Raw genomic sequence first — 20,522 nt, 5'->3', positions numbered from 1 at the left:
GCACGACGTGTCATGCCTGTCCTCAAACTGATAAAACGTAAAGACAATCAGTGGCGACGAGTTCCAGTATAAAAAGACCTGTGACCAAGTCGGAGGTATCAGTGAACTTGTAAAAGATGTCACCTCCAAGAAGCCACAAAAGAAAGAGACAAAGGCAGACGCGTCATCCGACAAAGCGCTTAGCCAAGCATCGACGTTACCCTAAAAAAAGACACAGTCGTTCCAAGAAAAAGAGGCGTCAACAAAGGGGAGGATTCCTTGGCGATTTTCGGAAAAACATTGTCACCTTTATGACAAAGCGATAGTCCCAGAAAAAAAGATAAAAGGGTGTGCGTTAAGTCATCGACGTTAGTGTCTGTTCGGTGAATGTCCCGGAACCCACAAGCAAAAATGTCACCCTCCAGAAAACCCCAAGGAAAAAAAAGGAAAGGACTGCCACCACGTTTAGCCAAACATGGGGACCTGTTATCTGTCCTGTCCAAAGCTTCTCCACCCCTACGAAAAAAACTCATTCAAACGGCCTCCAAAGAGGTCATCGATACCGTGTGCGAATGTTGTTTGAACGTTTTGAAAGGCACGATCCCTTTGTCCAAACACCAGAAACAATGCTTAGGCAAACATCGTCACGTTCTTCGGAAAATGGTTCAAAAGAAAATTCCCATTCGTCAAAAAAAGAAGATGTTGGTCCAACGTGGAGGCATTTTACCTCTCTTGTTAGGTCCCATACTAAAAGGAGTCTTGGGAACCATGTTGGGAGGACTGATGGGAGCAAGATAAAAAGGCCTTCGGAAGTCCCAAGATCTCAGAATTCATCCCTGACAACCCCATGGAAGGACGAAAACTAGCTTTAGTGCCTTACAAACGATGGATGGAATACCATCGGTGGCAAGAACAACGCACCCCGCATTTACCTCCCAATCCCAATTTGAGCGAGATGTCCCAGTTACAACACGAATTGCAATCCTTGATGGATCGCCAAGATTTGTCCGAAACAGAAAAATCGCAAAAGTATGGTCAACTCTTGCAAAGACTGCAACTCTTTCACCAGAAAGCTTTAGACGAAACAGCTTTACCCACTCTAAAAGATTTTAAGACCTTGATGAAAAGTCCAGCACCATCACCAGTACCAGTACCAGTACCACCAGTACCCGTGACCAAGACAGAAATAGGAGAAGAAGAGGAAGGGTTTCAAACTCCACCAGAAAAAGTACGCAAGTTAACAACACCACCTACCTCCAGAATTGGATGGATTAAAAAGATGATGGCCACCCCTTCTTCCTCACAAGAGAAAAAGAAAGTGAAGACAGAAGTGAAGACAGAAGTGAAACAAGAACCGATATCCCCCGCTCAGACATCCTTCTCCTCTTCGACACCTATTGCCGGTCGCACACGCAAAGCCTTGCAATCCAAGAAAATACCCCAAGAGAAAAAGAGTAGCCTCTTCCAAGAGTGGGTGCCTTATTAACACATCAACCAACACAAAAAATGGAAAAAGTCTTAGCCAGCATTTACTACGATCCCTCCCATCCTGCAGGTTACGCAGGAGTTCAAAAATTGTATCGTGCTGCCAAAACTCGACTGAAAAGTCTCCGTTTACCTCAAGTGCAACGATGGTTACAAGAACAAGCTACCTACACTTTACACAAACCCATTCGACGCAAGTTTGCCAGAAGTCGCACCCGAGTGGAAGGCATCGATCATCAATGGCAAGCCGATTTAGCCGATGTCTCTCATTTGGCCAGCTATAATCGCGGCTACAAATATTTGTTTTGTGTCATCGACGTCTTTTCCAAATTTGCCTGGGTCGTGCCCTTGACTTCCAAATCGAGCAGCGAGTTAGTGCGAGCCCTGCAACGGGTGTTGAAACAAAGCGGTCGTCACCCTCTTCGATGGCAAACGGACAAAGGTACCGAATTTCTGAACCAAGCTTTCCAAAAAGAATTAAAAAAACGTGACATTCATTTTTTTACCACCGAGAATCCCGAAACCAAAGCCAGCATCGTGGAACGTTTTCAACGCACTTTGAAAGAACGCATGTGGAAATATTTTACGCATCACCACACTCTGAAGTACATCGACATCTTACCGCACCTGGTGCAAGCTTACAACCAATCTTACCATCGAAGCATCGGACGTGCCCCGCAAGACGTGACTCCCGACAACGAAGTGCTGGTGTTTGAGCGCCTGTTCGGTACGTCCCCGACGAGGGCTGTCCCCAAGAAAAGTGGAGAGTTGGCCGTAGGAGATTGGGTGCGCATTGGTAAAACCAAACGCACTTTCGACAAAGGTTACTTACCTAACTGGACGACCGAACTGTTTCGCGTCACTGGACGAGTACATGGCCGTCATCCTGCCGTCTATAAATTGGAAGACATGAACGGAGAAGTACTCAAAGGAACGTTTTATTTGCCCGAGTTACAACGTGTCACCAAAAAAGAAGACGACGTGTACGACATCGAAAGCATTCTCGAACGCAGAACCCGTAAAGTGGGCAAACGACGTGTCAAAGAAGTCAAAGTACGTTGGAAAGGATATCCACCCAGTTTCGATTCTTGGATCGAAGCTTCGCAAGTCATCGACTATAAAAAGAAGAAGTGACCATCATGCCCTTTCACACATCAGACGCAGCTACGTTGACCAGTCCTTCTTCCCCTAGTTCTTCTGTGCAAGATTTACAAAAACAACCCTTGTGGGTGTGGTGCGGAGAACGTGTGCCTAAAACGCAAATCGTCTTTTTCTGCCAAATCTTCGTGGTGTATTGTGTCATCGGGGCAGCCATTGCCAATTTGAGTTTGCAACAAGGAGACAAACAATTGTGGACCATTTTATTGAGCAGTTGCATCGGTTACCTACTTCCCAATCCCTCCCTGAAATTCTCCTCGAACGGGAACGTTGTGTCCAGTGCCAGTGCCAGTCACCATTCCAACCACAATCAGAACCCCATTTTGGGCGGAGACACACCTCTGACATCCACTAATATTCCCTCGGACAGCCACAAAACTCTGGAATTATGAGTCACCAAAACCAATTTTACTTAACCTTACCCAGTGACAGTTCCATGGAGGTGTTTCCCAACAACACGTTGTGCTGTTACACGGCCAAATTACCTCAAGCCATCCCCTTAGATCACGAAGCCCATTGGGAAGTGGCTTTAGTAGAAATGATTCACCCGACCCAAGTCCTCAATGTCCTTCCCAATCAAAATAAATTTGATGTGGAAGTTCATGACGAACAAATGCAACAGTACTTGGATACCCATGGCAAATATGACAAGAAAACCCGTAACACACAAAATCCAAAGTGGACCACCTATCACTTGTTCATTCCCCCAGGCTATTATTTTAGTGGTCAACATTTGGTCAGCACCATAGCCACCAGGTTTAATGGTGTGTTTCTGAAAGCTTTGGAAAGTGTCAAAAAAAGTGTCACCCTGGAGTACCACAAAACAGCTCGTCGCTTCCTGATAAAATTTCCTGAGGGGCCTAAAATCATGTCTTTCTTATTTTGTCCTGAATTGTTTGACATGTTGGGCGGGGACATGGAGATGAAGAAGAAAGTAGAACAACAAAAAGGCGAATTACTAGTCATTTCTGACAACGATACTTTTGCCAAGTATTTTCGTACCCCGGTAGAACTGAACCAAGGACTGAATTTGATGTTCGTGTACTCCGATGTGGTGGAATACAACGTGGTGGGACACACCTCCGTACCGTTACTGCGTGTCATTCCTTTCAAAGTGGATTCTGCCGCAAACGCTGACGAGGAAGGTGGAAACACTTACCATGTCCACCGCGAATTTGTCCATCCTCACTATTTGCCGGTCAGCAAGTCGTATTTGGACACGGTCAACATTACTATAAAAGGAGATTTGGGACAAAATATTCCATTCACCAAAGGAAAAGTCACGGTGAAACTCCATTTTCGAAAACGGTTCTCTCACGATTCGTAAGTAAGTCATGTATCCAGTGTACCGAGGGGTGGCTCGAGAGCGAGGACACGGTTTAGGAGACATGTTAAAATCGGCCTTTCGTTCGGTGGCCCCGGTGTTGAAACCGATGGTGACACGCGGATTGCACGCCTTGAAAGATGCGGCACTGACGCAAGGCAAAGAATTTCTCCAAAATGTCATCATCGACAAACAAAACCCTAAAGAAGCCTTCATGAGGGCAGGCAAAAATGTCTTGCTGCAAACGGGTAAAGACATTTTGGGCCGACGAGACACACCTATAAATGCCCTGCACGATACCGAGTCAAGCATTCAGCAAGGACAAGGCAGAAAGAGACGAAGAAGAAAACACCCCTTCACCAGACTTCAAGCGAGAAAGGCCAAGAAAAGAAGAACCGTACGAGACTTAGACGTTTTCGATTATTGAGAAAAGAGACAAAAAATGATGCACCGAGAGTCTTGCGCTTGTTCCAAGACGGAACTGGATCTGTTTGCCATGCCCCCCACCATGATGACGATGCAAGAATCCCAATGGGTGGAATTTCACCCCGTCTCCTCATTGACAGCCTCAGCTCCCATCGAGTTTGAAATCAAAGGACAGCCCGAAGATTACATCGATCTGAATAGCAGTTACTTGTACTTGAAAGTCAAACTTGTCGATGAGGACAATTCGACCCTAGATGGCGATGAGGTAATAGCTCCCGTCAACAATTTCATGCATTCCTTGTTTAGCGGAGTGGACTTGTACTTGAACAACAAACTGGTCAGCAGCAGCATGGATACTTACCCTTATCGAGCGTACCTGGAAAATCTCTTGACGTACGGAATAGACGCCAAGAACACTCATCTCAATGCCTGTGTGGTATGGGAAGCTGACGAAGCTGATAAGTTTGAAAATTTCGAAACTGATGAAAAAAAAGAAAACAATGACGGATTTGTAGAACGAAGAGACAAAATCAAAAACGGACAAAGTTTAGAACTAATGGATCGTTTGCATTTGGACATGTGGTTGCAAGAGAAATATTTGCTGAACGGGGTGAATGTCCGCCTGAGACTGAATCGGAGCAGTGCCGCTTTCCATTTGATAGGTACTACTGTTTGCAAAACTGTCATCGAGGAAGCCAGACTCTACGTACGTCGTGTGGAAGTGTTACCTAAAGTGGGAAACGACATCAGTCAAACGTTGAGCAGAACGACAGCCAAGTATCCCATACGACGCGTGGAAGTGAAAACCTTCACCATTCCCAAGGGACAACGATCCATGATCGAAGATCATCTGTTCCAAGGACAGCTACCCAAGCGTTTGATCGTTGGTATCGTCGAAAATGAAGCCTTCAACGGAGCTTTGGCTAAAAATCCTTTCTACTTTCAACACTTTGGCGTGTCCAAGATCGAAGTCAGTCGCGATGGCAAGACCTTGTGTACCCGACCCTTTGAGCCTGACTTTGAGAAGAAGAATTACTTGAGATCGTACTTGTCCCTGTACGAAGCCACCGGACAGTTAGGAACCAACACCAGTCACGGTATTACGTACGAAGATTATGCAGGAGGCTATGCTTTGTGGGCCTTTGATTTCACTCCAGACCAAGGCAGCGACGAGGGACATTTCCACCCTATAAAATCTGGCCAGATTCGTGTGGAAATTCAGTTTGCAAACCGAGACCCTGATGTAACGGTGAACGTCATCCTGTATGCAGAATTCGATAATACCATAGAAATCAACAGTTTGAGAGAAGTCATCCTAGATTACTAGAAAGCCATGGAAGACTGTTGTCCCTCTTTACCTAGTGAAGAAACTTTGGAGATGGAATGTAAGGAGACCGTGGAAGGAGAAGAAGATATCATGATGAAGTCGAGATGGCCAGAACAAGAAGCCCATTTAGTCTCCTGTTTTGCCAAACACTTGGTCGACAAAATAACAGAATTGATTAAGAAAAATTGCTATGGATGTCAAAACGATCATCCCAGTCAAATTCAACACGATAAATGCCTGATGTTGAGTCAAGAAGAAAAATTGGACGAGTATCTGGACGAAGCTTGGAGTCTCATCTCGAACAAAGACGTGTTGCACCAGTGGTATAAAGACTTGCGTGAACATTCTTGTCCAGCATTAACCACTCAAGAGATCCATCGTATCGAAGCTCTCCTGAATCAGAGTGAGGAAACAGAACGAATAACCGTTTATTCGTCAGACATTTTCAAGCAAAAAGTCAGGATCGAATTGACGACTTATTATTACCTGTGAAGAAGAAAACAAACACAAAAAACAATGGATACCTGGGAACTTTATTACCTTTTGAACCACAGTTCGTATACGGCTTCTTGGAATCCTGTCGTCTGTGCTAAAGATGAACTCCCTCATCGCAAACCTAAAGACCATCAAGCTTACGTGATCAACACGGACGAAAGTCATCTCCCAGGAACCCACTGGGTAGCCGTTTACTTTCCTCAAGAAGGATGTGTGGAATATTTCGATTCGTACGGATTGCCCCCTTTGGAAGACGATATCATCGACTTTATGAGAAGAAATGCTCAGACTACCCGATTCAATAACGTGAAATTACAAGGCACAGATTCCTTGGTGTGTGGACAGTACTGTGTGTATTTTCTGCATCATCGCAGCCTGGGCTATTCCTTAGAACATTTAGTGACTCATTTTGATCCTCGTTCTTCTGCTAGAAACGATGTGAAAGTAGATCGATGGTTTTGTGACCATTATGCTTATCTTTTGTCTCAAGCTAGGAAACGTAGTGTCCATCAATGGCCTAATGATTTCCAACAGTGGAAATCACAATTTCATTCACAACGTTGTCAGCCCTGTTTAAAATAGATTGTCCATTGAGAAAAAAATGTTTGTGATTTGAAAAAATTGTTAAATGTTATCATGTTGGATTATTGTTAGAGTTGTTATTAGTTAGTGTTAAGTGATTTTTGAATAAAAAATGTTGTGTTTTGAAAAAAATGCCTTTGTCTTTTGTTTAGCTAGAAGAATGTTGGATTGATGCTCTTTCATTTCTTACTATCCCTCTCATGAACGTTGCGGCTCGAAAAAACCGTGTGTGGGATGTTTTCCTTCACGTCCGCGCTTTAACTTTAAGAACCGGTTTGTTCCCAGTCTAACCATCCATTGTCGACTCATCCTCCTACGAAGATGTGCTCCAAACTAGCTAAGCTCAACGAAGCCTACGTGAATTTGCATAGGGTCAGACACAGTCTGATACCGAAGCCAGAAGAAATAGAGAATGTGAGAATGTTAAAAATCACTGAAGACCTGATAGAAGAGCTCTTCAGAGAAGAAATGAACAGGGAAAAAGAAGAATGGACAGAGAAGTACAGACTTCAGAGACAGCAGCAACAGCAGCAACAACAGCAACAACAGCAGCAGCAACCTGAAGCTGACAGAGGCTTTGTCGATTGCCGTATCGACACCAAAGAGTTCTTCTTCTCTTTCCGAAGAAGCAGACCTATCGCCAGAAAGTCTATCCTCAGAGGACATCGCATTCTTAGAAACTAAAAAAAGAATGCCATAGCAAAACAAAAAAAACAGCCCTTTTCAGGGCTACCCAATACTCTAGAAAAGAAATAACTATTAATTTGCCAATGTGTGTGTGTGTGTGTGTGTGTGTAGGTAGAGTAGTGTGAAAATAAACACTAACTCTTTTTATGGATAGTAGATTAAAATGATGTTCGTTTTTTTGGTGTTTGAGGTGTATATTTGGGGTTAGATTGGATTGCCTTGCGTATGTGGATAGTCTATTGAAGTGATGGGTAAAATAAAAAGTGAGTGAGTGTTTCTTTTAGGTCCGCGCGTTGTTGTTGATTTTGGTCATGATCTAGGTAAGATGAATTTTATGTTTTTAGGGGGATGTTTTCCTTCACGTACGCGCTTTCAGTATAAATTGAAACCCGTTCGGCAGTCCAGCTACCCTTGTTGATTGATCAACACCAAAAATGAACACGAGACTGGAGAAACTGTTGGAACTTCATGTGCATCTGGAATATGCCAGGCGCATATTAAATGAACTGGCCGCTGAAGCCATTGTCGAGGAGGGAAGGATAAGAGAGGAGGAAAGAAGAAAAAAAGAAGAGGAGGAGAGAAGATATAAAGAAGAGGAGGAGGAAAAGGAGAGAAAAAAAAATTTCAGAATCCCAGAGAGTGAAAATTGGGATTCTGAAGCGACATATCCTGCCTCTGCTCTCTCCCCCCAAAAGGTAAAAAGTAACTGGGGGATAAGATGCGTATGTGGCGCCAGGCCTGGAAGGTGCCATCATTAACCAGGTGTCCATGAAGTTCCAAACAAAACAGCCCTTTTCAGGGCTACCCAATACTCTAGAAAAGAAATAACTATCGATTTGCCAATGTGTGTAGGTAGAGTAGTGTGAATATAAACACTAACTCTTTATTAATAGTGTAAGTGAATGTGTTAGTAAGAGCTCAGGTATGTTCGTGTGAATAGTAGATTATGGGTTTCTTAGCGTATGTGAAGAGTATAGTTAGGGTTATATTATATGAAAAAAGTAGGGGGATGTTTTCCTTCACGTTCGCGCGTTGTTGGGCCATGATCTAGGTAAGATCCATTTTATGTTTTAGGGGGATGTTTTCCTTCACGTTCGCGCTTTTCGTATAAGAACCCACAGTATTCGTCGTTCAAACCATTCTTCATAGAAGATGGCTTCAAACCACCTGGATAAATTTCAATCATTGCAAGACGTCCTTGACAATTTGGGAATGATAGAACAAATGCTCGTACGACTAGTTGAAGATCACTATTCTTATAGTCCGCATAGAGTAAAAATGGAAATTAATAATTTAAGAAAAGCAAAGGATATGATAAGTGCTGTAATGAAGGAAATAAAGGAGGAGAAGGAGGATGAAGAAGAAAGGACAAGGATGAGAGCATGGAATGAAAAAATTGAAAAAGAAGAAGAAAATGAGAAGAGGAAGAAAGAAGAAGAGGAGGAAGAGAAGAAAGAAGAGGAGGAGGAGAAAAAAAAGAAGAAAAAGAGTGTAGGTGAGAAAATAAGAAGTTGGTGGAGGAAAAGAAGAAATTAGAAGCAGAAGAAGAAGAAAACCCAAAGGCCCTTTTCAGGGCCAGCCATATTTCTCGAAAAGAGATAGTCTTTGAATTGCCTACCCCTTTTTTTAAAAAAAATTTTTTAAAAAAAAAAATCCCATGTTAAATTCCCCTTGTCCGTAGAGTGGCCCACGATTTATTGCCATGTTAAATTCCCCTTGTCCGTAGAGTGGCCCACGATTTTTCGCCATGTTAAATTTCCATTGTCCGTAGAGTGGCCCAGGGGTGTTTTTAATGCTAATTCCCATTGTCCGTAGGGTGGCCCCATTCACTACTCGCAAGTACATATTCCAAGTTTATCAAAATCTGATGAGAAAAAAGGACTACAGAGCTGGGCTCAAAATTATGATTTCTTCTTTTCACTAACCCATGGAATTACCATACATCTTTTTTACTGGTCCTACCTAAATTTCACTGATCCTGCTAAACTCAAATGCAACACTAGCTCAATTTTTTATAATTCATTAGCATCAGCTAAAACAATACCAACTGTATTTCACCAACATTACTCACAAAAGGTTGAAAGTTGAAGGTGCCACAATCTGCAATCTCAGTAACTAGCTTTCTGTACTGATTTCACAGGACCTTGCATTTTGTGATTATGGGATAATTTATGAAAGTTTCTATACCCATCAATAAATGAACCATGTGTGTGATTATGGGATAATTTATGAAAGTTTCTATGCCCATCAGGAAATGAACCATGCGTGTGATTATGGGATAATTTATGAAAGTTTCTATGCCTATCAGTAAATGAACCATGTGTGTGATTATGGGATAATTTATGAAAGCTTCTATGCCTATCAGTAAAAGAACCATGTGTGTGACACATGGCCACCATAATCCCCCTGGGCCTTGTAAGCTAATAAACATAACATTTATTACATGAAAAGAATGAATCTGAAGGTCAACCTCCAAAACAATTTTAGCCAATTAAAAATGATGTGATATTTCGAACCAAAAGTTACTCAGATGGAAGAGTGGTCATGAATTTTCTGTTTTCATTTGTGGCATAAGAGCTACTAAATGGCAACAACTTCCCTTTTGATTCATGGATTAAAGGAACAACAAATTAATCTGGTGTAGACCTGGTTATAAATTAATTAATTAACTGCTTCACAAACCATTAATTCTGGAACTGATATTGCTGAAGTCATGTGAAATCTTGGTCAAGTCACTGTACTGCTCTACAAAAGAAAGAGAACATCTCAAGCATTTTTGTAGCCTGGAAGAAATATTGAATATATCAATCTGCAATGCTATTTTAAACAACCATATGTACACATTTTATACATAACACCCAACTGTAAACAATGGGATATAGCTTCACGCTGTTTTTCACCTATTATATATAATGATTTATAGCATACATCCAACTGTTCACTAAGGAATATTACCCCATGTTTTTTACCTACTGTTCTACCCATTTATAATCTATACTCAACTATTAATAATGGAACATACCTCCATGCTTTCTTCAGCTACGGTATATATACCCATTTATAATATATACACAACAATTTACAATGGAACATAGCTCCATGCCTTCTTCAGCTACCATATATACCTATTTATAATCTATACTCAACTATTAACAATGGAACATAACACCACGCTTTCTTCAGCTACCATATATACCCATTTATAATGGGTTACTGCAAGACTGCATTTGATGAAATGGCAACCTGGGCAAGCACTACCTTTGGTGATACCATCCTGCTTTTGGAAATAAAAGTCACAACAAACTGCTTATTGTATAAATGTATAAATAGCAATGACAATAATAACTAAACCCTACCATATCTACCCATTTATAATTTATAACCCAATTGTTGTTTGTTTCCTGCTAACTCTAACCTCTTAATGCTGAGCGCAAGCGAGGAAGCTGCTAGTACCATTTTTTTATAAGTCTTTGGTATGATTCAGCTGGGGATCGAACCTTCAACCTCATGCATACAAGGTGGACACTCTAACCACTTAGGCCACCAGAGCAGACTCCAATGAAATTAATATAAAAATTCGGAACCAGACCAAGCCTTGGCAAACTAATATCCAGATTTGATCACAACTACTGAATTTTTGTTACTTTTTGCTATTATTGGGTATGTCTGGGGTCTCACTACTATTATTGGGTATGTCTGGGGTCACACTGCTATTATTAGGTATATCTGGGGTCACACTAAAACGAGTGATTATCTTGAATTTTTTTATATCAACTTTGCCTTCTTCTATTAGAAATGCGAAAACAATAGAGCATGTCCATAATTTAAAGATCATTTCAGCAAGACTTCAGTCAAATCATATTGGTTGGCAGGTCTGTAAATGGAACACTTAAAAAAACAAATGTGTAAGAATCACATATTGATTTGACCTACTAACAGTATGGATACAATTGAAGGACCTTCTTTATCTTTTCTTTTTCCATAACGTACAGATTCATCATTTATTACTGAGCAAACTTTCAAGTTCACCATATTTACCTCTGACCAACTGCCCCAGTCTAACATCACACTCCCTAAATGCTTTTTCAATCCGTGCTTTCTCCTTCTCCCTTTGTTCAAAATCTGCACTGCAAAGGATTTTAAAAAGGATTCATTACTTTATATGTTTGTATCCACAATCATTAGCAAGGAGTACAAATGTTGTGAAAAGAGTAAGCTCTCATTTAATCTAACAATGTGAAATCACTTGAGTTCTCTGTACAAAGATTAATATGAAAATATATTTTATGGATAAATATTTTTTGAGCAACACACAACTGAGCAAAACACTGGTGCATGTTGTTCACTGGAAAATCTTGAGTGAGAGATGCAACCTTTTCTTGACTATTTATACCAGCTTACCTTGTAGAAAGGGTTCTCACTATTGACATCAGAAACCCTGACTGAAATTAGAAGAATACAATATTTATTAGAGAGTCTTTAAACATATAATGTGTTAGTGCTGACATGTCAACTAGCCAATGTGTTAGTGCTGTAAAGTCAACTAGTCAGTTTGTTAATGCTATCCAATCTACTAGTCATTGTGTTAGTACTGTCAATCAGTCAATGTTATTATCAATTCAACATGTATGAATAACGTTGTTACAACTCTATGGTCTTAACTGAAGTAACAGAAAGAAGCAAAACCAGCATGCTTAGCAAAATTCAATTAAAAATGTATTTCCCTAAAATGCAAACTGAAAATTTAAAAGAAAAAAGTATTGTGAATTAAATCCCATATAATCCTAAATGTTCTATCATATGTCCAAAAGTGTATAATATTCAGAATTAACTTCAACAGTCTTTAATGTGTTGATGTACCACTACTAGCCTATGGGTTGATGTGCCAATAGTTTTAATGTATCACAATAATATAATCTAGAATATCACTGAATGAGTCCTCATTAATCCCATGTAAGTGTTTTAGTCCAAACAGTTAACTAGCGCTTTGTAACTCCAATGAAAAATATAAATAAATAAATCTTCTAAAATTATAACTGAACACAGCTAAAAGTGAATCCAAAGACTAAAATTAAAACAAAAATAATTGTTTACTAGTAGTTTATATACAGACTCACCTGACCCATGACACAACAAAATATGTGGGTAATTTCTAATATAAAATTCCATCGAATATTACAGTAAAACCTGTCATAAGCCACCTCTGCTATGAGTGACCACGTGTCATTTCCGACCACAATTGTAATGCACTGATTGATTTTACTATATAAATGCTCTGTTATGAATGACCACCTGCTGAATGCAACCAGCGACCGCGATTTCTTGGCAAAATATGCATTTTGACACTGCTATGAATGACCACATTGCCAAAAAAACAAAACAGATTGACACCACTGACCTTAACTTAATCCTTTGTAAACACTAGAGCTCGGGATAAATGTAGTATGCAAACAAAGTGCACATTAAATAACACTATAGCTGAACAACCATAAATCAAGATAAACACCTCTAACCGTCATTTAATCCTTTGTAACAATGACTGCATAAATAGTAAAGATTGCTCTAATAAAGTATTTAAAAAGAATTTGTCTTGCTACAGTACCAGTTTTGTGAAATTTACAACTCTAGCATACGGTGTCATTTGTAAACTGCAGTAAACCATACTAAAGTACATGTCACTAACCGCCATTGTAGTGCCGAAGACATGTGAATAGCCAGTAAGAGTAACATCGAAGGGAGTAATGATGGATATACGCAGTCAATTTAGAGGTTTGTATTTTTTCTTTATCTTTATGAAAACACAAAACGCCGGTAGTCCTTATGTCCCAGTGAGAAATCGTTTGAAAGGGCTTCAGTGTAGGTTTGAGTACATCGTTTGTCTTTCCAGTTAATCCATAATGCCTGGAGGGTGATTGAGCTCATTGTCTTTAATACTAGTGAGAGTCATTTCAGGATTTTTTAAAAATTATTTTTTTATTTCTATTTTTAGTGTTTCACCAAGCCACCATCTGTTTACCTGGGTGCAGATGGGCGCAACCTTTGTTTATCGAGCTATAACGATGTTGATTTAAACTTCGTCTCAGAATAAATGTATTGTTTCTTGATGAGTTAATTATGTCTTTTGGTTTCATTCATTGGTACGTAATATATATTTATTCCACATTTCCCCAAAACCTGATCAAAGCCGATAGTCTTTATAACGTCAACACTAATAACAATGGCAGAACCTCCACTGAAAAAAAAAATGTTAACACTGGAAGAAAGGATTAATGTCTTTGAAAGAAATGAAAAAGGGGAGACCGCTCGCAAAAAAGCAGTCAGCTTAAGTGTCGGTAAAACGCAAGTTCAAAATGTAATCAAAGACAAGGAGTCCATTAGAAACAAATTTTGCTTCTTTGCTCAGAAATGGAGATACATGTTCAGACCAAACAGCCGAGTAAAACATGTCAACAAAGAAGTATAATGGATTTCTTAAAAAACAAGTGAATAAGTGTATAGAATAAGATATATACATCATATCTAACTGTTCATTTTTTGTACATATTAATGTGATGTTGAAATATAAATTTTATTTTTTTTGTTTGATAGATGTATATCTTTATTATATAAAGATATTTTGAGAGGAATGCATGCAATATTTAACAAGACTTATGAATACAGGATATGATACATGTACAGTGAGTATGGATATTATTTATTTTTCAACAATGCTAACTACTGATCCTGAAAACAAGTCCATTTTCACACACCTCTTATGAGAGACCACCTGTCTTGAGAGACCGCTTTTGGTTGGCAGAAGGGGCGGTCTCTCATAACAGGTTTTACTGTATCATCAGATTTGCTTCTAGAGAATTCTAACATCATAATCAAGGCCAGGTCTTGAACCCAAATTCAAATAAACATATTTAAAAATGGCAATAGTCAGGCAGGCTAGAAATCTATCCTCAATCATGGATAAAAGGTCCGCCAAACAATACAAATTAAATATACAGAACACTTTTAAGTCAACTAATTAATGAGTTAGTACTCTAAACTTGTCGAAATGTTAGTAATGTCTAGTCAACTAGTCAATAGATTGGTACTCTCAAGTCAACTTGTCAATGTGTTAGTCAATGCATTACCTCCAACAACTGTTTCGAAATTCTTATCGATTTTATAAAGGTATATCTTGATGAAAGGTCATCAATTTTGCCAGGCCAGCTAGTAAGCGGCTACCCTATACCACATGGTGTCGGCTTATTCCAACTTTTTGATAGGGAACGAAATCGGACCCTACAAAATCCAACACAAATGTCCAAATATGAAAAATTAGGTAGCTAGGGTCAGCAGAAACTTGGATTACCCTACTCAGTGGACGTTGAAGCTATGTTGTAGGTATAGGACATGAAAACTGAAGTACCAGTAGTTCTACAACATAAGACAAATCACCCGATATTCTTGTTCTGGAGGGTGATGGATCTTACTGCATAACTAACAGCGCTGTGTAGCATGTTTTGATGTCAACTAACTGTAAGGAAAGTCAAATTTTCAGGACTATCACACACAACTGGCAACCAATAACAATGCTTTTCTACAAAGTAAAGTTATAATGTTTTTGCCAGATTTTACTTACCCTGATGTCTTTTCTCTAATAAATTCAAATTCTCACAAAAGAAATGGACCTGTTTTCAAGTTTCGCTGGCCTACATTTCAGTTGACTGGAAAGTGATGAAAGCCAATAATGCCAAAATCAGTTTAAGTTGAATTATTATTCTTTAACAAAAGAAATAAAAATACATTATGCCTATTGGAACTGTAAGCAATATTTCGTTTCATTCAAGAAACATATCCACCACATGTACCTAATTAAACATACTTCAGCATATCTCAACTACCATCACATTGCAACAAATTCAAATGTATGTCAACGGAATATGAAAATGTGTCATATTTTCATTCTGCCAGGATAAAGACAGAGCATTAAGTATATTAATTACACATAAATTAGTGCAAGTGTCAATACAGGTGGCCAAGTGTGTGAGATATTCCTGAAAATTTGACTACTCGTTCCAATGTCAATCAACAACAGAATAGGCTATACAAGGCCAATATTTGGATAGTAAGACATAACACTAAAACAAAAACAACATGTGCTATGTCTTACATTGTAGGACTAAAGTACCAGAAGCTGTACTTCTACTACTAGCAACCGGGTGACACAACAATGCACTCATTATGTTCTTAATTATTGTAAGGTTACAAAATGAATTATTGTGACAATACGTGTTAGTGCTCGAACTGCAACTTCACAATCCTTATCAGAACTCTGCTATAGGATTTATTTGTACAACCACAGGAGTCTGACATTTTATAAAGTACGGCGAAATCTCTGACAAGAAATCACCTTATTGGTAATATAAATGTTCATTTATATTGCCGATAAGGTGATTTCATGTCATGAGAGATTTCGTTCATTTATATTACCGATAAGGTGATTTCATGTTGTCAGAGACTTCGTCGTACTTTATCGATAAAACATCAGACTCCTGTGGTACAACAGACAAACGGGTACACAGAAAATGAAGTGGAGAACCGAACGACGAAAATTTTTGCTGTGTTCCAAAACACATCTGTGCATGCACAAAATCTCAATAGCGTAAGAGTCGAACGCCTTCTGTACGTCTAAGATACTGAAGATAACGTATTCTCACCGTCTGCTTTTGCTTTGCAGGTGAAATGGGAGGATTCTTGCCGTCTGTAGAATCCATTTCTGTTGTTTTGTTATTACTGACCTCCCCCACTTCCGTTTAAGTCTGTTGGTACCTTCATAGAAAAGAGGGCTTTCGATAGAAAAAAGTGATCAATAAAACAAACATTTCTTCATGAATAGCATGTAGATTGCGCCGATGTGCTAATATCTTGTGTTAGAAACATATATAATATATGCATATATTTCACTTTTATATATGAATACCTATATCTATGAAATATTTCAATAATTTAAGTGAGAAATATTATTGAATGTTATCGATAGTTTAGCCGGTAAATTCGGCTGCTAACTATCTGCAGTAATGTCTCGAGCCTACCGTCTGTTTTTTCCACAGCCTGAAAATGAGCCCGTGCCGCCTGTTCAGAAGTTTACATCTAAAGTAGAGTATAGATTTAATCTTTTGATTAAGTAACACCCTTTCGAAATTGCAATGACTTGAAGATTTGCACATACACGATAGATGGAAGTTTTTTTGTTGTTATATAGTATGATACAGTACGGTACTCCCTATTTCCATAAATTGTCAATCACTTGATTTCTTTATTTATTAATTAATTTATTTATATGAAAATACTATTATGATTTATGTTGATCATCAAGTGGTTAGACACTAGCCAGTTTCGTCTAATCCGGCACAAAATCGAATAAGACAAAACATCGAAAGCGACATTGTATCAAATGTGCAAAAAAGTGATACTCAGGTCGGTCTGTTTTCATGCTAAAGCAAATAGGGACAGTACATCCATGCCAGAATTAACTGCATTTATTCACATTCGTCTTGTACGAATCATCAGCGTTGGTAGAGACAGTGGCGTCACTGGGGGGGGGGGGGGGGGGTGCGGACCGCACCGGGTGACACCATCAGAGGGGGTGACACCCAAATGACTGTCTATAAAATTTTCGACTTTTGTGCAGGAAGTGTTCCATGGGGGTGACACAGTGAGTTACTGTACATGACTGTCTATACAAATTCAGAATTTTTGTGCAGGAAGGAGGTCTATGGGGGTGACATCATGAGTTACCGCACTGGGTGACACCAACCCTAGTGACGCCACTGGGTATAGATACGGTAAGATCGAGGAATGGAGTGGTAAAAATGAAGTTTCACGTTTTATCTATTTTCACGTTTAATTTTGCGTTTGTCAGCCCAGCAGATAAAAGTTCTTCGGAGGAATCGCTTAGGAGATAGATGTGAATCTAATCAATTCATATAAAAGCATTTAATTGCTAATAAAGTATATAATGTAACAATCATTATCTTATACTGTAGTTTTCGACTTAACTCGAGTCTTTAATAAACGACATTTTGACAAGATATATCAATAGAAATATCGAAATGTTGCATGACATCTAGAGTTGTATTCAACGAGGCTTAAATTCGACGATGTGTCGTTATCGATGAAATGGTATCCAACAAATTGACATGGATCAGACCATTTTTTTTTGAAGGGAGGGAGGCTTATCAGCAGCAGCATGCGCACTAATCCTTACCGAGCTTACAAAGGAAATCTCTTGACATACGGAGAAGAAGAAGGAAAAAAAAAAAAAAAAAAAAAAAAACAACAACAAAAAAAACAAACGAAGAACACACATGGAATCCTTTCCAGTTTTGTCCCTTGGTATATTTCTTTTCCGTTCGAGAACACTGAACAATTTTAATCGATTACCGGATGTTTCCATGTGGCTACACTGAACCTTTAGGCTTCTGTCAAAAGTGTCAACAATCGTTCAAGTCGATGGAATTCCCAAGGTACGACGTCTCTATGCACACAATGTTGTAATTGTAATAATTTATTACACGTCTTGCCTTTCTCTCTGAGGCTCATTTTTACATATTTTCAACTCAATGCAGACCTCACTTTTTTTTTGTTTTTTGTTTTTGTTTGAGAGGTTTCTAATTCAATTAGAGACCTCTTCAATTTAATTAGAGCTCTATATAATAATAATAATAATAATAATAATAATAATAATAATAATGATGATGATGATGATGACTTTGTATAGGGCCTAATCTTTAGAAGCTCTAAGCGCTTTGCAACATTAGACAACACCTATAAGATAAAAAACATATAATAATACTAAAAAAACAAACACCATGAAATTAGAAAAACATTAAAAAATATTTTAAAAAAAACATGCAGCGAATATTTCAGGTAGGAAACATTATTAGGTCATTACGTTTGTTCTTGCATTCGAAATAAGTGAGTTTTGAGAGCACTCTTGAATGTGATCACTGTGTCTTTGTGTCTAAGTTCAGTGGGCAATTCATTCCACGTTGCTGGGCTTTGGTATGCAAAAGAACGCTGTCCATATGACGTTGTTTTCATAGTGGGAATAATGAGTATATGATTGCCAGAAGAGGAGCGTAAGTATCTTGCTGGTGTGCACACATGGGTGAGTTTGGATAGGTATGTTGGACTATAGAGTCCGTCAGTGAAACGTAGCACAGAGAACAAATTTTGTGTTTGATTCTGGATGGAATGGATAGCCAGTGTAGGGTACAGAGCAGCGGGGAGGTGTGCTCTGATCGTGGTACTCTAAGTATGATCCGAGCAGCTGTGTTTTGATGAAGTTTTTGGAGTAGATATTGAGATGCGCCAGACAGAATCGAGTTGCAGTAGTCCAGTCTTGAAAGTACTAATGAACACACAAGTGTTTTAGTGGCATCAACTGAAAGATATTTGCGAATGGAGCTGATGTGTCTCAGCTCAAGATATGCAGCCTTGACATGACATGTTGGTGCAATATGAGAGTACTGCCCAGAGTAACACCTAGGTTTCGTACTGATTGTGTGAATTTAATGTTGGTGTTGCTGATATTTATTGTTTGAGGTAAAGGATGTGAATGAGAAAGTCTTTGTGTTGTAATCAGAATGGCCTCAATTTTATCATCATTCATCTGCAGCATGTTACATGTCATCCATGATTTCACAGCAGAAATGCACCTCTCTACACCTTGGATGGTAGCATCAACTTCAGTTGGGTGGCTGGAAAAACTACGACAATTTGATAGATCGTGCTTTTTGATACCTTGAACAACGAGGTTCTGTATCACTTATTAGTGATTCTGCCAAATCTATCCCTATTAAAATTTTAAGGGACACACGAGCTTCTCAGCCTTTCATTATCAGGTACTTTACCTTTTTCTTAGAAGTTTTCTTTTAATGAAAGTGTTCTTATTCAGTGATTAGAGTGCGGCATTGTTGATGTTCCTCTTCAGAGTGTAAATTTTGTCATCAAACTTAGTATCAGGACCTGTGGCAGTCGGAACAGTGTTGTCTTTACCCGTCGATGTTATTCATTTATTGCTAAGTAATGACCTAGCTGGAGATGAGGTTGTGGTTAATCCACCTGCAACTGACAATCCTTGTTTGGATCAGAAAGTCGGTCTATGAATCCAGATTCATACCAAGCTTGTGCAGTTATTAGAGCTTTAGCCAAGAAGATCCTTGAGAAAGACGTTGCTCATCTTAATTCTCTTTTTACAACTCATTCTCTTTACGCTAATCCGTGTGATAAATGATAATCATTCATTGTCAAACAATAATCACTTGTCATCGAACGTGAATGAGATCCTGATATCTCCGGTTTGTTTCAAAGGTCTATTAGCGAAAATGAAGCCACACAAGTACATGCTTGTTATTCTGTTAAAATGGGGTCTTTATAAAAATAAGGAGAACACCTGAGTTGCCAGCTGGTGACGAGTGGTCAGTGAGTTATCAAATTCTTGTTCCTAAGTAGCATAGACAGGAAATCTTAGCCTCGCCCATGAAACGTCTTTGGCTGGTCATTTATTAGTCAATAAGACTTAATACAATATTTTGAATCATTTCGGTTGGCCGAAATCAAAAGCGATACTTGAAAATACTCTTGATCTTGTCATACTTAGTAGGAAAACCCAATCAGAAGATAAATAAGGCTCATCTGCAACCTGTTCTTTCATTTCACGAAATATTTAGCAGAATAATGGTAGACTGTCTCGGTCCCATACCTATGACCAAGTCAGAAATGAAACCAAGATAAGGCAGAAATACAAGGGAAAGGAGTTTTCAGCCTGGTGATAGATTTCTGACGCTCTGCCCAAACCATTAAGTTCTCTTTGAACAAGATTTTATTAAGTTAGAATGAAATTAACAGACTTGAATTGCATTATTAATACACCAGGTATCTTAAAATGTTAAATGATGTTAATAGAGATAGCCATGTTAATCATGCAGTCATTTTTGTTGTACCTGTCCCACACACTGAGGATAATAATGGAATGCAATCGACTGTTGTGACTTTGGTGAATACAGTCTTCGGAATTCAGAA

At 39.0% G+C, this 20,522-nt stretch overlaps 1 protein-coding gene across 3 annotated transcripts in view; it reads right to left on the bottom strand.

Annotated features, from left to right (window-relative positions):
• Window positions 1–16,277, bottom strand: part of LOC149794617 (exocyst complex component 4-like) — a 109,085-nt gene extending 92,808 nt beyond the window's left edge. For 2 of the 3 annotated variants that reach the window (XM_089964224.1, XM_089964225.1), the window contains exons 1-4: window positions 16,154–16,277; window positions 11,865–11,905; window positions 11,502–11,590; window positions 10,146–10,208 (exon numbers count right to left, since the gene is read on the bottom strand). In XM_089964224.1, the coding sequence (XP_089820350.1) occupies window positions 10,146–10,208; window positions 11,502–11,590; window positions 11,865–11,905; window positions 16,154–16,210 (250 nt within the window). In that variant the 5' untranslated portion in view covers window positions 16,211–16,277. Of the gene's footprint in view, window positions 1–10,145; window positions 10,209–11,501; window positions 11,591–11,864; window positions 11,906–15,725; window positions 15,928–16,153 lie in introns of those variants that run through there. The other variant, XM_089964226.1, reaches the window with a different exon arrangement.
• Window positions 16,278–20,522: the final 4,245 nt, after the last annotated feature.

This window comes from Sinohyriopsis cumingii, chromosome 7, assembly GCF_028554795.1.
Source record: "Sinohyriopsis cumingii isolate HCF-2022 chromosome 7, ASM2855479v2, whole genome shotgun sequence".
NCBI classification, from domain to species: domain Eukaryota; kingdom Metazoa; phylum Mollusca; class Bivalvia; order Unionida; family Unionidae; genus Sinohyriopsis; species Sinohyriopsis cumingii.
The sequence above is the reverse complement of the archived record's forward strand: the minus strand, read 5'-3'. Positions and strand labels throughout refer to the sequence as shown.